Here is a 12459-nt window from a genome sequence, read left to right on the forward strand (position 1 = left end):
TTCTATTAATTTTGACCAGGTTATGCTAAATAACCAATTTGTGTACAGTTTACTCTTAATGAAGAGTAAACTGTCCCGACGATGCATATTTTGCATGACTAGTCAAAACTTAAAAACAATCCTTATGATTTTATTCCTAATCGAATTTTATCCTTCATCAAAACCTTATTAAGTCGTCGACCTCGAAGTGTCGATTAATTATTTTTTTATCCGTTTTTTACTAACATTATTGTTTGTGTTATTTTATTATCATTATTATTATCATAAGCTAATGTCATCACGTGGCGTCCGTTGTCGTCGTCCGTCATCGTCCTCCGTCTGTTAACAATTTTAAAGGAAAACTATCGACAAAAGGTCACGACAAACGTGATGACTTCATTCAGAATGGCTAACTTTCCTTTCTGTGGCAACATCACTTCAGCACCTGCCTATAGAATTTCCATATCACAACATACGTTATGTCAGAGCTTGCCATGTAACTACGCAAACGTTTGGTATCGCACCAGACGTATTCCAATTAGCCTTCCGGAACAGGCCAGTGTTATATTGCTACAAGATTGAAGTCATCACCATGAATACTGATTTGTTCAACGGGTTATAGTTTTCCTTTCCTCTTTTGTCTAACCCGAATTGACTTTTTATGAGCACCTCGGCGGGAGTGTCCAGAAAAGGACGGGGAGGCTTTCTCTACCGGTGCACCTAGTTTATGCTCCCAGTTCAAGTTGCTCATTTATTTTTGTTACTTTGTATGTATTCTTTTGTTACTTTTTGTTCTTTTTTTCTGTTTTCCATGTCTGGTTTTTGTCCCTGGATTACATTCGTTTGATTTCAACATTCTTCTCCGTGGACACTAGTTAACCAACTGGAATCAAAATTGGTATGAATGCTCCATGGGTTTTTCTGCATTGAATTGTACGTGAGAATTTTGGTCCGCCGAAAACTAGATCACCGTTACCAAAATTAAAAGAAATGGGTCAATCAGTAGTTTTTCGCATATATCTCCAAAACCGTAAACAAAACACAACCATAATAAGTTGTATGTTACAAAGGCAACTGGTTTTCTGGCTTGAATTTAAAAACATGTTCTGATTTGGATGTAAATTGGTTTCAAGGGTGAACGTGACGTGTCAAATCACAATAGGTTACTTTTAATTTCATGTAAAAGTTGCTTTTGCCATGGTGATCGATTATCCAGACAAAAATTCTAAATAAAATTTGTTTATAATGAAAATAATGTGCCGTGTTTGAAGGCAATACGCATAACGAAGGTGACTTGCACTACACTATTTTCGTGGAATGTAAACTTTGATTTAATTTAGAATTATTCAAACTGATGTCTATGGAGGGATCGACAGTAATGATATCACAGTACAAAGTTAATTTCTGGAAAATGACCTGTCTTGCCCAGATGAAAAATAAACAATCATATTAAATTACTTTACATATAGAATGTGTGTATCGTGAGAGTTGATATTACTAAATGTAAAATTCCATCAGAAATCTTGAATATGTGTATGGATAATTTTCATAAACTAATTTCAGCATTTTCATACACTAATTTCAGCAATGATGACAGCAGCGAAACAGGGACTAAAATTACTCCACTGAAGCCAGACATTCGAATAACACGTAAGAATATATCGTTGGTTTGTTTTGATCAGTCCCTTCGATATGGGGCAGTTACAACGTGTAAGAAGACGAAAGCTATACATTCCAAATGAATACACAGGATCTAGCTTGAAATCAGATTGTCAGTGCTTCAAAGGTAATATTTTGAATTCGTTTTTCGTATTGATAGCCATTATGAGGACATTGTTCTCTTTGTTTCTTTTAAAAACTTGCCTTTATTTCTTTTTCTAATATTGAGTATCAGTTGCCACAGATGTTTTTTTTTTGATAGTTTGTTTCCACCGTTTTTTATATTAACATTACTTTTTTGCAGGATCGTATAAAAAAGACTTCATATCCATTTATATCATTGTAGTATTTACGGGTAAGTATCAATTGCATCTTTAAAATTTATTTCCACGTACAGTGAAAATCAAGTTCTTGAAAAATGAAACCTAATATCTCCTTTACAAGTTAATAATACATCTTATGAAGTATCTCAAACTTACGTGCTTAATAATTATAAATTGACGATTTTTTTGTCATTTTACCAAAGAACCGTTTAGTTTTGTAAATATTAGTCGAGCAACATTTCTCAAATCACAATGATAAACTTTAAAATTTTCTACATTTTCGATCGATTGCATTTGATTTGTTTTGCATTTGGACAAATCTGAGTTGTTTTTTTTTCTGTTCTCTAGGCGAGTCGTAGCACAACAAGTTTCAATGGCCCGAGGTCATATGCCAAATCATATTCCAACTTAGCACCCTGAAGGTTTAGTCAAATTGACTATCAAATGCTTGTTTCTTGTTTTTTTCTTTATTTGACTATAACCAATGTTTGCATACGTCGAAAAGGCGTTTCAGAAAAAAATATGATTAGCTTATGGTAGTCTAATATCTTTACCATTGAATGAGTAATATATGAATCCCAATAGATAACAGGGGCACGACTTTCTGTCTCAGTAGCAATAAAAATGTCAATGGATACGGAAAGATACAATTAAAAGTAATAAAAGTGTTTCAATGTTTATAGACGTCACAAATAAAATGAAAATTTTAAACATTCCAGTGATTTAAAAATTACTCTATGATAGCTTTTCATTTATAAAATCAATAATATGCGACTCTTAATATATTTCCTTTCTTACATTAAACCTTCTTTTTGGGGTTTTACAAATTTAGTAGTTTTTCTTTTTATAACATCATTATGATATTTTGAATAAAACTGTTACAAACTTTGTGCACAGTTTGCCTGTACATATGCCACAACGGTGGCTCTACGCATTTTTCAGCATATTGGCCGATTCATCCATTTAAACAACGTGGATCCCATTTGTCAGTTAAACTGCCTGTGAAAGAGTAGTTAAAGTGTTAGTTGCGATTTTTACAAGTTGGGTTAAATCGATTCAGAAAGTCGAAAAAAGTAACTTTGCAAAGTATTACATCGGAAAAATAAGACGTAACAGATATTTGCGTTTTTCTATCGTATTGAGTTTCTGTTTTTTCATGTTTATGAATCACAAGCATTCTAAAGGGAAATAACTCTGGTTAAACTCCCGCCAATATCAAATACAACTAATAACAAATATTTCTTTTTTGTTTATTTTTTATTGAAACATGAAGGAGGTTTACTGTAAAATTATGGACTCATTTTGTTAAAATATGGTTTTACAAAGAATGTACTTGTATATTAAAAATTGTTAATGACCCACTGCCTCTTTAGTACATGGCGAAAATTTGAAAGGGTATTGGAAGTTGATTCATTAGACTTAAAGATAACCAAGCCGATGGTAACTGTTACATATTACAATTAATTAACAATTATCACACTTCAAAGAAATACAGTTACAATGGTCTGTTTGAGTAATCGGGATCTGAGTGATTTGTAAATAATATTTAAAGGGTGCGACACCCTGTAGGCATAACTTGGCTAAGTGCAGTCAAAGAAATACTTTCGAGTTCTAACATTTCTGAGAGTGCTAGTGGTAAAGAGTCCGATACCAAGCATTGTGACTTAACGGCACAATTAGCATATAAATTTGAACCAGAGTATACATTACAAGAGTTACAAATAATCCAAGACGCCGACCAAGAGAAACAAAATAAAGTTGACAAAATCTCTCGTAAAGATACCTTTAGTTGGTGTGAGTGTACGAAATGTGATCTTACGCCACCATGAGGCGTAAATGCATAGCATCGTTTAGGCGAAGCGCAGCAGAAATATCGAGTGTATTGAAAGAAGAGCGTAGAATTTGTGAAAAATCAAGGTTTCATGCAAAGAAAATTTCCGATCTTAGAGCGTTCTCCAGACCGCCCTCCTATAAAAAAGGCCATATAAAACAAAATGTAGTGAGATGTGATATTTCGATCCCTCATACTATGTATTTAACGAAGATTCCCTTTTATGTGTTTTTAAGAACAATATTCTGAATGACATGTATATGTAGATAAATAAATTTATTAAAACGTAAGAAAATTATATCAGAATCTTTTTCACTACTTCCACGACCCTGTTAGTTTCTTTTTTTATTTCTTTGTAGTTGCATGTCTATATAATTATTTTCCAAAGTATAAATTGACCCGTTTACAAAAACTACTACTTAGAGTTGTTAACGTCCTTGACTACAATTATGAGTCTAGTACGGAGTGCTGTATAAAAAAAGTTATTTTTAGATTTATGACTATAGGTAAAAGAATAAAAATAAAATTTATGTTTAATGAAGAAATTAGTAAAATAAAAAAAAACTATTGAATAATGAAAAATTATTACAATAAAAAATTCGCTTTTAACCGTAAAACAGGAAAAAAAATGTGAATATAATAAAGTACATAAAGTTATATTTAGATTTATAACTATACTTAAACAGAATAGATAAAATAATAATGTATAATAATAATAATGATAATAATTACAATAATATAGTTGGTTAAATTCTATTCACATTGTAACTTGCCCGTTTTCGTGAAACACGAAACACCGTACCTTTTACGGATTGTAATTAATCAAAACGAGAAATATAATGCGATTCACTATTTGGTGGATTTATTTCTTTTTAAAAAAAACCTTTCAAACGTCAAAACTTACGTTGATACGTTAGTAAAAAAATAATTGATAACGATTGTTTTAAAGAACAGATGGAAAAAACAAATTACCGCCAGACTTCTTACAAAGCAGCTTTCTTCAAAGTGCTCTTCGCAGAATAAGTTGACTGCCGCAAACGTATGTTGAAGCTGTGACGGGGAAATTAATTTTTAGCAACCATTGCTCACACAATGTAAACTTCTGTCCTGGATCAGGGATGATATAAAGTCTTTTATCAGAGCAACTGACCGTGAAACAAGTGGCTACCTTCCACCGCATATTGTAATTGGCTTAATGGTTGTATATTGGGTCACTTCGATTTCGGCCGTGCGGTTATTAGACATATCGATGGCAACGCCCACAATCGAATACAACGCCACCTGTGGCCAATCACGTAACCTCCGTAGTAAAGGTTCTGATATTACGATGCCAATTTTAGACTTATTATAAATATTTGAGATGTAAGAGTTAGTTTTTATTTGTCAGTATAGTGTTCCAAATGCATATGCAAAATTTGAAAAAAACTTACGCTTTAAGGGAACCAAGATTTAAACATGGATCAAATGAATTTAATCCCAGTATAACAGAAAAACTAGAATACAAAAACATAAACACACAAAAAGGAATATGGACAGGTCAAATAACATGTACAAAGATACAAAGGAAAACGGGCAACTCGACTCCACTAAAAACATGTAGAATGAGCATGGTGAACTTCTCTAAATTTAAGTTAATATTACAAAAAATTTAGAAGAAAATGTATGTAATAAATACTACAATCTTTTGGTTATTGTTAATTACCAAATTAACTACAAGTGCCAGACACGATTAAAGATCTTTACAAATTGTGCAAGGAACAAGTTCTACAATTTCTTAAATCTAGACATTCGTCGGTAATCGTGATAATATTGTTGATATACACTATTTTCAATTATAATTGTCCTATTACTATTTGTGTGTGTGCTTTTTTTTATAATTATAGGTACTTCTGTAGCCTTTTGGGTGGTGTTCCTGAAGCATTTCAAGACAAGTAAGCCATTTAGTTTTTACCTTACCAACTTGTAAATTTGTTACTGAACAAATGTGAGTTTTGTGAGAATCAAACAAAATGGTATGACAATTTGAAACATGTATGTCATTATCTCACCCATCTGACTAGATAATTTCACTCAAAGATGCTTTCTTTATTTAAAAAAAGAAAACATGTTTTTATCTCTGCATGTATGGATTTGCTCAGAATGTTTTCAAAAGAAAGTTATGATGCCAAAGTAAGCTGCCCTTGAAATCCTCATTATCAGTGCTTACTTATTTACTTATTCTCTTTGTCCCGTAGCGGGAATAATGTTTTAAAAAGTCACTGTTTACACATGTGTTTTGCCACACATTGTTTTTGAGAAGTCAGATGGTGCTTGGTGTTCCTCTGTTTCTTTTTCCAGGCGGTGTTCAATGAAAGATTTTTTCTAATGCATTGTTGTTAAATGCCTCTACTTCTCTCTCCTCACTGTAAGTAACACGACAGCATTCGGACACAATCAGGATGACTAATTTAATATTACTGATGTGAAGTTGGAGTTTGGGCTTCAGAATGTAGTTGCTAGATTTCCAGAAGGGCTGAATTTGGGAAAATACTAATCGTGCTTATTGAGTTCTTTTATGTCTTTCCTAAATCCATTAATTTTACTTAGAATGGTTCCTAGGTAAGTAAAATCATCAACTTTCTCGAAAAGGCTATCCATTCAAGATGACATGTTCTGCTAGTGCATTGACCACTTTTGCTATCGTTACTGGTGTTAAGCCCAGTTTGCTTGGACAGGATATTTAGTTTATATATCGTTTCTTGTAAATGGATGATGTTACATGAGACTTCTACAAGATCGTCTGACCATTGCCCATTGAATACCTCTCTCTTTGTCATGCGCTGTTTGTCTTTTGATCCAATCAATGGGTATTAAAAATCATAGAGTAGGTGATAATAAACATCCTTGTTCAACTTTGACACTGAATGAATCTGATATTGTCTATTTTTAAAATGACGTCATTTGCCAAACTTTGTTTGAGCTGGTTTTCTTTCTGAGTTTACCTTCCCATGGATGATTGCTCTGTCACTAGTTCAATGTGCGCAAATTTGAAGTCTGTGTTTTCTCATTCTCAATTCATTTCAATGAAAGTTTAACTCAATTTACCCAAGTGATATTGAACATTTTGTCATTCTTTATAGATTCTGATGCTGCAAATAGTCAAATTAAACTCTTTTTAATTTTTCAAAACACGTATATATATAATTCAAAGCGTGATCTTCTACATATTCTCTGGACCTGTTAATCTCTTTGTGAAAATTCAAGTACTCGTGTCAGTCAGTCAGTTTTTTTTTAATGGAGGTATTGTGTTGTTCTCTGTGTTGTGCTGTATCTGACAAACGCCGTCTGTGAATTGTTAAAACTTAAAAAGAGATTCCTGTTTTTGACATAATTTCACCGTTGCCTATATGTATTTTTACTGCACAGGCCGGTTTACGGATTGTGAACAACATTATATTTACGTTGTTAGAAATTACAAAATTCAGGGTATAGGGTTCGTCTCATTAAAACAAAACACATACGGACTATCATACAGTAATGCATGTGCAAACAGATCAGTCACCTATCACAGATTAGATATGGATAATTTTATTTTCTGGATTTTACATGTAGCCAGTAAAAAAATAATACGAGAATAGAAGTGTAAAACTTATACCTTATAATTTCAGTCAAAATTAAGTTAGCATGTAAAATATTATGAAACTGAAGGATTTTGATTGTACGAGCTGAAGTAAACACATATTTTTGGAATCTTTTAACACGATTCATTTTATTTTTTTATCATTAAGACAATGATAAGGTTTCATGTTATAATTAGATATCTTAAGAAAAGCTAAATCTTGTTTTGTCAATATTAGAATTAATGTGTCTTGCTACCTTTGAATAGCAAATGTTGTCCAGGAACTTAGAAATCATCGGCACTTCATGATATGTGTGTTCATCCGTCACACATTGGGAGCCCTCTTACGCCTCATTTGTCATCTGAATTGATCAAACGTAAACCAGTGGTTAATTTTCTGTGTCTTTAAGTAACTGTCTTTCTAAAAAGCATACGGAAAATGATTCATGCATGTCAAAAACCCATTGAATTCAGTTTTATTTCTTATTCAGTAAAACGTTACTGATCACAAAACCAGTTTTTTTATTTGGTTGTTGCCCTTGCATGAGATTGGCACTTTGCAAGAGTTATCGTTCTTGGTTTGCACCCATTTGGTTGGTTTTAGTGGAAGATCAATGTATGAGTTTCTAAAATCAGCAGATCTGAATAATGAAAAAGTTATTTTTTATGTGAAAATATAGCATATGTAGACCGAAAAAGCATCGTTTGTTTTGAGTTGTACAGGTATTTCATTTTGAAATGATGGGTTATTTTAGATTTTTAGCAAGCTAAACATACCACTTCCATTACGGGTAATTGTTCCAGGTGTAATACAAACAAAAAGGCTAAAATGTTCACCGAAAAAAACATTCAGTCATAAAAAACACACAACACGCATATCAAAATAAAAACTCGTATTGAAGAGTTTTTTTATGTCAAATCTTATCATATTGGCTTGCATTCACATTCAGCCGTTCCAATTTCAACTTCATTGTCAAGATTAATTGTTTAGTCATACTTATTCTTAAATAGTTATTCTTAACACTTTTACTATTTTTGTTGACAGTACTGTAGATTTGGTCGGCTAGTTTGATCTTTTTATCACTGTTTACATTTTTTTGTTTTGACAAGGAGTCATAAAGAGGCATGCTGCGAGTATGACGGGACCGCATTTTTCATATCAACACGAGGATGATACCGAAGAAACTACATTGAAACAAAGTGTCACAATACACAGCGAGGACGGAGTAGTCAAAGAACATGCTTGTCTAAGTATTTGTTTCTGTTCATTTCTTTTATTCCAGATATGACCTTTTTTCACTTTGATTATAGGATAGATAAAGCTACGTATTGTGTCTCTAAATTGATCATTCAAAGAGAACGTTGTTAATTGATTAAAAGATCTCCAATGTTGATATTCAAGTGCTTAGTTTTAAAGCATCTGACGGTTTGAAACTACATAGAAAGTTTATCAGTTTTATATAATATTACCGACATATTTAAATATAGTTGTTTAGCTTATTTGACTTTTTAATAATTAAAAGTAGAAACAAGTCTACTTTAAGGGTTTGCAAGAAAAACAAGTATACATCAGCATTGGGTTATTGTTTTTAAAACATTTTACTTAAACTAGTATTATTAAAAAAGCATTGAAAAATTCAAATAATGCGTTCAAAATAGGTTACATTGACGATATATGGTCTTTTGATAGGTTCTGATGAAGACAATGGCATAGAAAACAAATCAGATGAAACATTTGAAAGAAGTCATTTAATAAGTCTTATTGTTATTGGAAAGAGAGGTGTTGGGAAAAGAAGTTTAATACGACGGTTGCTAGGTCAGCATGGAGAAAATATGAGCGATAGACATAAAGTAAAAAAAACATTTGTTTGCAAAGTTTCTAATACTAATGGAATATGGACGTTTAAAGAAGGTAATTTAGTCAACTGAATGTAGCGAACTGATAGCATTGAAAGGCAGTAAAAGCTATTATCAGTTAAAATGTTTCGTTTCTAATTCAATGGAAAAAAACAACCCCAATTGATTGCTTAGGATAAAGACAGAGAATGCACAATTCACAATAGTAGTTTAAAATATTAATTTTATGTCATTCTGACTCATAAAACGATAATTTTCTCTATGATACTTTTATCTTTTTTTGTATTGTTCAATTAGCAAAAGAAAAAATATTTGCACCAAGCATTCTTGATACTATAATGACGGTATCTGATATAAGAATACCAGATGAAGTAATGAAATTGACAGTAGATTCCTATGGTGAAGAGTTTCACAATTGTACACTAGGGAAAATTGAGAAAAGTATTCAATATAAATGTTCTGCAGAAAAATGTAATGTTGTAGAATTGGCTTCGAATGTCATAGTTTTACGACAAAAATCGGTGACAAAAAGTATTGGCAGTGACACAAAAGGACACAATGCGCCTGATTATGGTGAGAAAGACGTTTGTCTGCATCCAGAATTAGAAAGAAAAACTAGCAAGCAAAATGAACAAGAAAGCAACGAAGAAACAGATTTGGATTACAGATTATGTCATGTATTGGAAGTTGAAAGGCAGATAGATTTCCTTTTGATTCATCAGTTGATCTCACCATGTAATGCTGTATTTGTCCTTCTTATCGATGGAACCAACCCACCTTGGATGGATGTTAAAAGCTCTAGACGTATGTATATTATTTAATGCCGCGTGGTAAAAATCGGCCGATTTAAACGCACCATAATTCAAAATTTCAAACACCGTCTTATTTTGTTAAATAATACTTATCTATGGTACAAAAGTAAATATCATTACTCTAGTGAAATGAAAAATAAATATAAATAATCACATAATAACTCAAACCTTATTCAACTATTGTGTTTATATTGTGTTAATGTAAACCACATTTTGACTTTCTGTACAATCTCGTCATGATACAATAGTCATTTATTTTTTAGTGTTTTCCTAACAATATCTTAACGATATACACGTATAAAATGATTTAATAGCTAACTTTTCGGAATTCTTTTTTTATAACATACAGTTGAAAATGGTTCCGTCGATGTTTAGGTTACACATCACAAATCCAACCAATGAGCAATAAAAACGTATTTGAACACAAATTGTATTTATCTTGTGTAATAACATTACCAAAAATACACATAAAATCTGCAAACTAAATAATCCAAAATCTAGTTCTTTTTAAACAAAACATTTGCTGTCGTACATGTATAATGGTTTGATGGTGTCGTCGATATAGTCGTAGCCGTCCAAAGAAACTTGGAATTCGTGGGTAAACTTGAATATTAGCTAGCGATTATCAATTTTGTTACAAAGTTCTAAACCACAAAAAGCAGGTTGATATTGGTTGTAGGGGTTATGGACCAAACATGTTTTAGAATGGATCAAAAACAAGTATTTTATAGAATGTAATAATATGACTCCAGTAAAGGAAAACAATGTCAATGACATTATTCCACAATATTCTTTACAACAAAAGTCATACATGGATTGATTTTAGGGGTTATAATTTGAACATTAATAGAATTTTGGGCAAAAAGGGGGCAGAAAATGTATTCTCCTTATGGCCAAACAATAACCTGACCATTAATAATCTGAGCCCTTTGAAATTCTATTTCGAGGTGCTATACCACCAAAAGAAGACTGGGGTGGGTTTGGGGGAATAAGATTTGTGTCTGTTTGGAATTAAGAGCCAAAATGTGTTTTGAAACAATAATTTCCCTTATGTCTGGACTATACTCTAAGTTGAAAACTGGGATTGATATTTGGGGTTATTAGTAGAGGCAGGGAAGAATAAGGGGCCACAAAGGGGCAAGAAACTAATTTATGCAATATCCATAAAAGAAAATAGGCGTTAGTTGGAGGTTTTAACTTGTACCAATTAGGAAAAATGGCCAAACGAGCGGCATTCCAATGGAAACAAATTGTACTCCTCTACTTGCTGACCTATTCCGTCAACCTTATGAGCTGACATTATAGTTGATCTGAACCGAAAGAAAAAAATATCTTTAGCTAGATCCTTTAATCTCAGTTTCCGCTATATAGATGACGTATTATCTTTAAATAATCCTGATTATGGGGATTTGATACATTGTATCTACCCCTAAAATATTTTAGATAAAGAATACTAAAGACATTGTGAAGTCAGTCTCATATCTTGACCTACACTTGAAGTCGATGGTAAAGGGAAACTATTGACCAAACTTTACGACAAACGTGATAAATTTTCATTCAGAATTGTCAACTTGCCTTTCATCTATGGCAACATCCCTTCAGCACCTGTGTATGGAGTGTTCATATTATAACTTATACGTTATGCAAGAGCTTGCAGAAACTTCGCAGACTTTTTGTATCGCGCTGGAATTCTAAAAAAAATAGGCTTCTGGAACAGGGTTATATTGCTTTATTGCTACAAGATTGAAGTCATCACTATGTTTTATGGTCGTCATTATGAACTCGTGGGTCGTTATGGTGTATCCATCTGCACCATGAATACTGATTTGTTCAACGTGTCATTGTTTTCTTTCCTCTTTCGACTACCCCGGACTTGACTTTTTATGCGCAACTCGGCGGGTGTTTCTAGAAAAGCAGAGGACGCTTTCTCCGCGGGTGCACTTGGTCCATGCTCCAAGTTTGTAGTGGAGTTCGAGTTGCTCATTTGTTGCTCATATGCTTTTGTTACTTTGTATGTATGATTTTAGTTACTTTGTTCTCTTTTTGTGTATGTCTGTTTTCCATGTCTGGTCTTTGGTCCTGGATTGCATTCTTTTGAATACCACTATAACCTTGGTTCCCCTTGATTACTCCAACTAATCGTAATCACGCTTTAAAGCTGTATTGAGTTTTGATTGCATGTCTTTTTTGCCACAATTTTACAGGATTTGGTCACTGTGGTCGTCACAAGTTACGTCCTCCAAATCATTCATTTTGTGTTATTATTAGATAAAAAAGCTATGGCTTATTTTCATATTTTATCTTCTATCTTAAGAAAACCTCATTATCACAAGTACTTGAGATACAATTCATTAAAAAAAATGAACACAATACAATAATATCTTTTTCATTCGCTTATTA

General features: G+C 32.5%; 1 protein-coding gene across 9 annotated transcripts in view; it reads left to right on the plus strand.

Annotated features, from left to right (window-relative positions):
* LOC148607488 (uncharacterized) overlaps positions 1-12459 on the plus strand; it is a 46765-nt gene that overhangs the window by 25511 nt on the left and 8795 nt on the right. For 6 of the 9 annotated variants that reach the window (XM_088546856.1, XM_088546857.1, XM_088546858.1 and 3 more), the window contains 6 exons: positions 1565-1629; positions 1943-1993; positions 5676-5723; positions 8501-8641; positions 9081-9302; positions 9545-10051. In XM_088546856.1, coding sequence (XP_088402982.1) covers positions 1565-1629; positions 1943-1993; positions 5676-5723; positions 8501-8641; positions 9081-9302; positions 9545-10051 — 1034 coding nt within the window. Of the gene's footprint in view, positions 1-1564; positions 1766-1942; positions 1994-5675; positions 5724-8500; positions 8642-9080; positions 9303-9544; positions 10052-12459 lie in introns of all 9 variants that reach the window. The other 3 variants (XM_088546862.1, XM_088546863.1, XM_088546864.1) reach the window with 3 other exon arrangements.

This window comes from Perna viridis, chromosome 9 (assembly GCF_037379345.1).
Source record: "Perna viridis isolate PV_CMFRI_1.1 ecotype Kerala chromosome 9, ASM3737934v1, whole genome shotgun sequence".
NCBI classification, from domain to species: domain Eukaryota; kingdom Metazoa; phylum Mollusca; class Bivalvia; order Mytilida; family Mytilidae; genus Perna; species Perna viridis.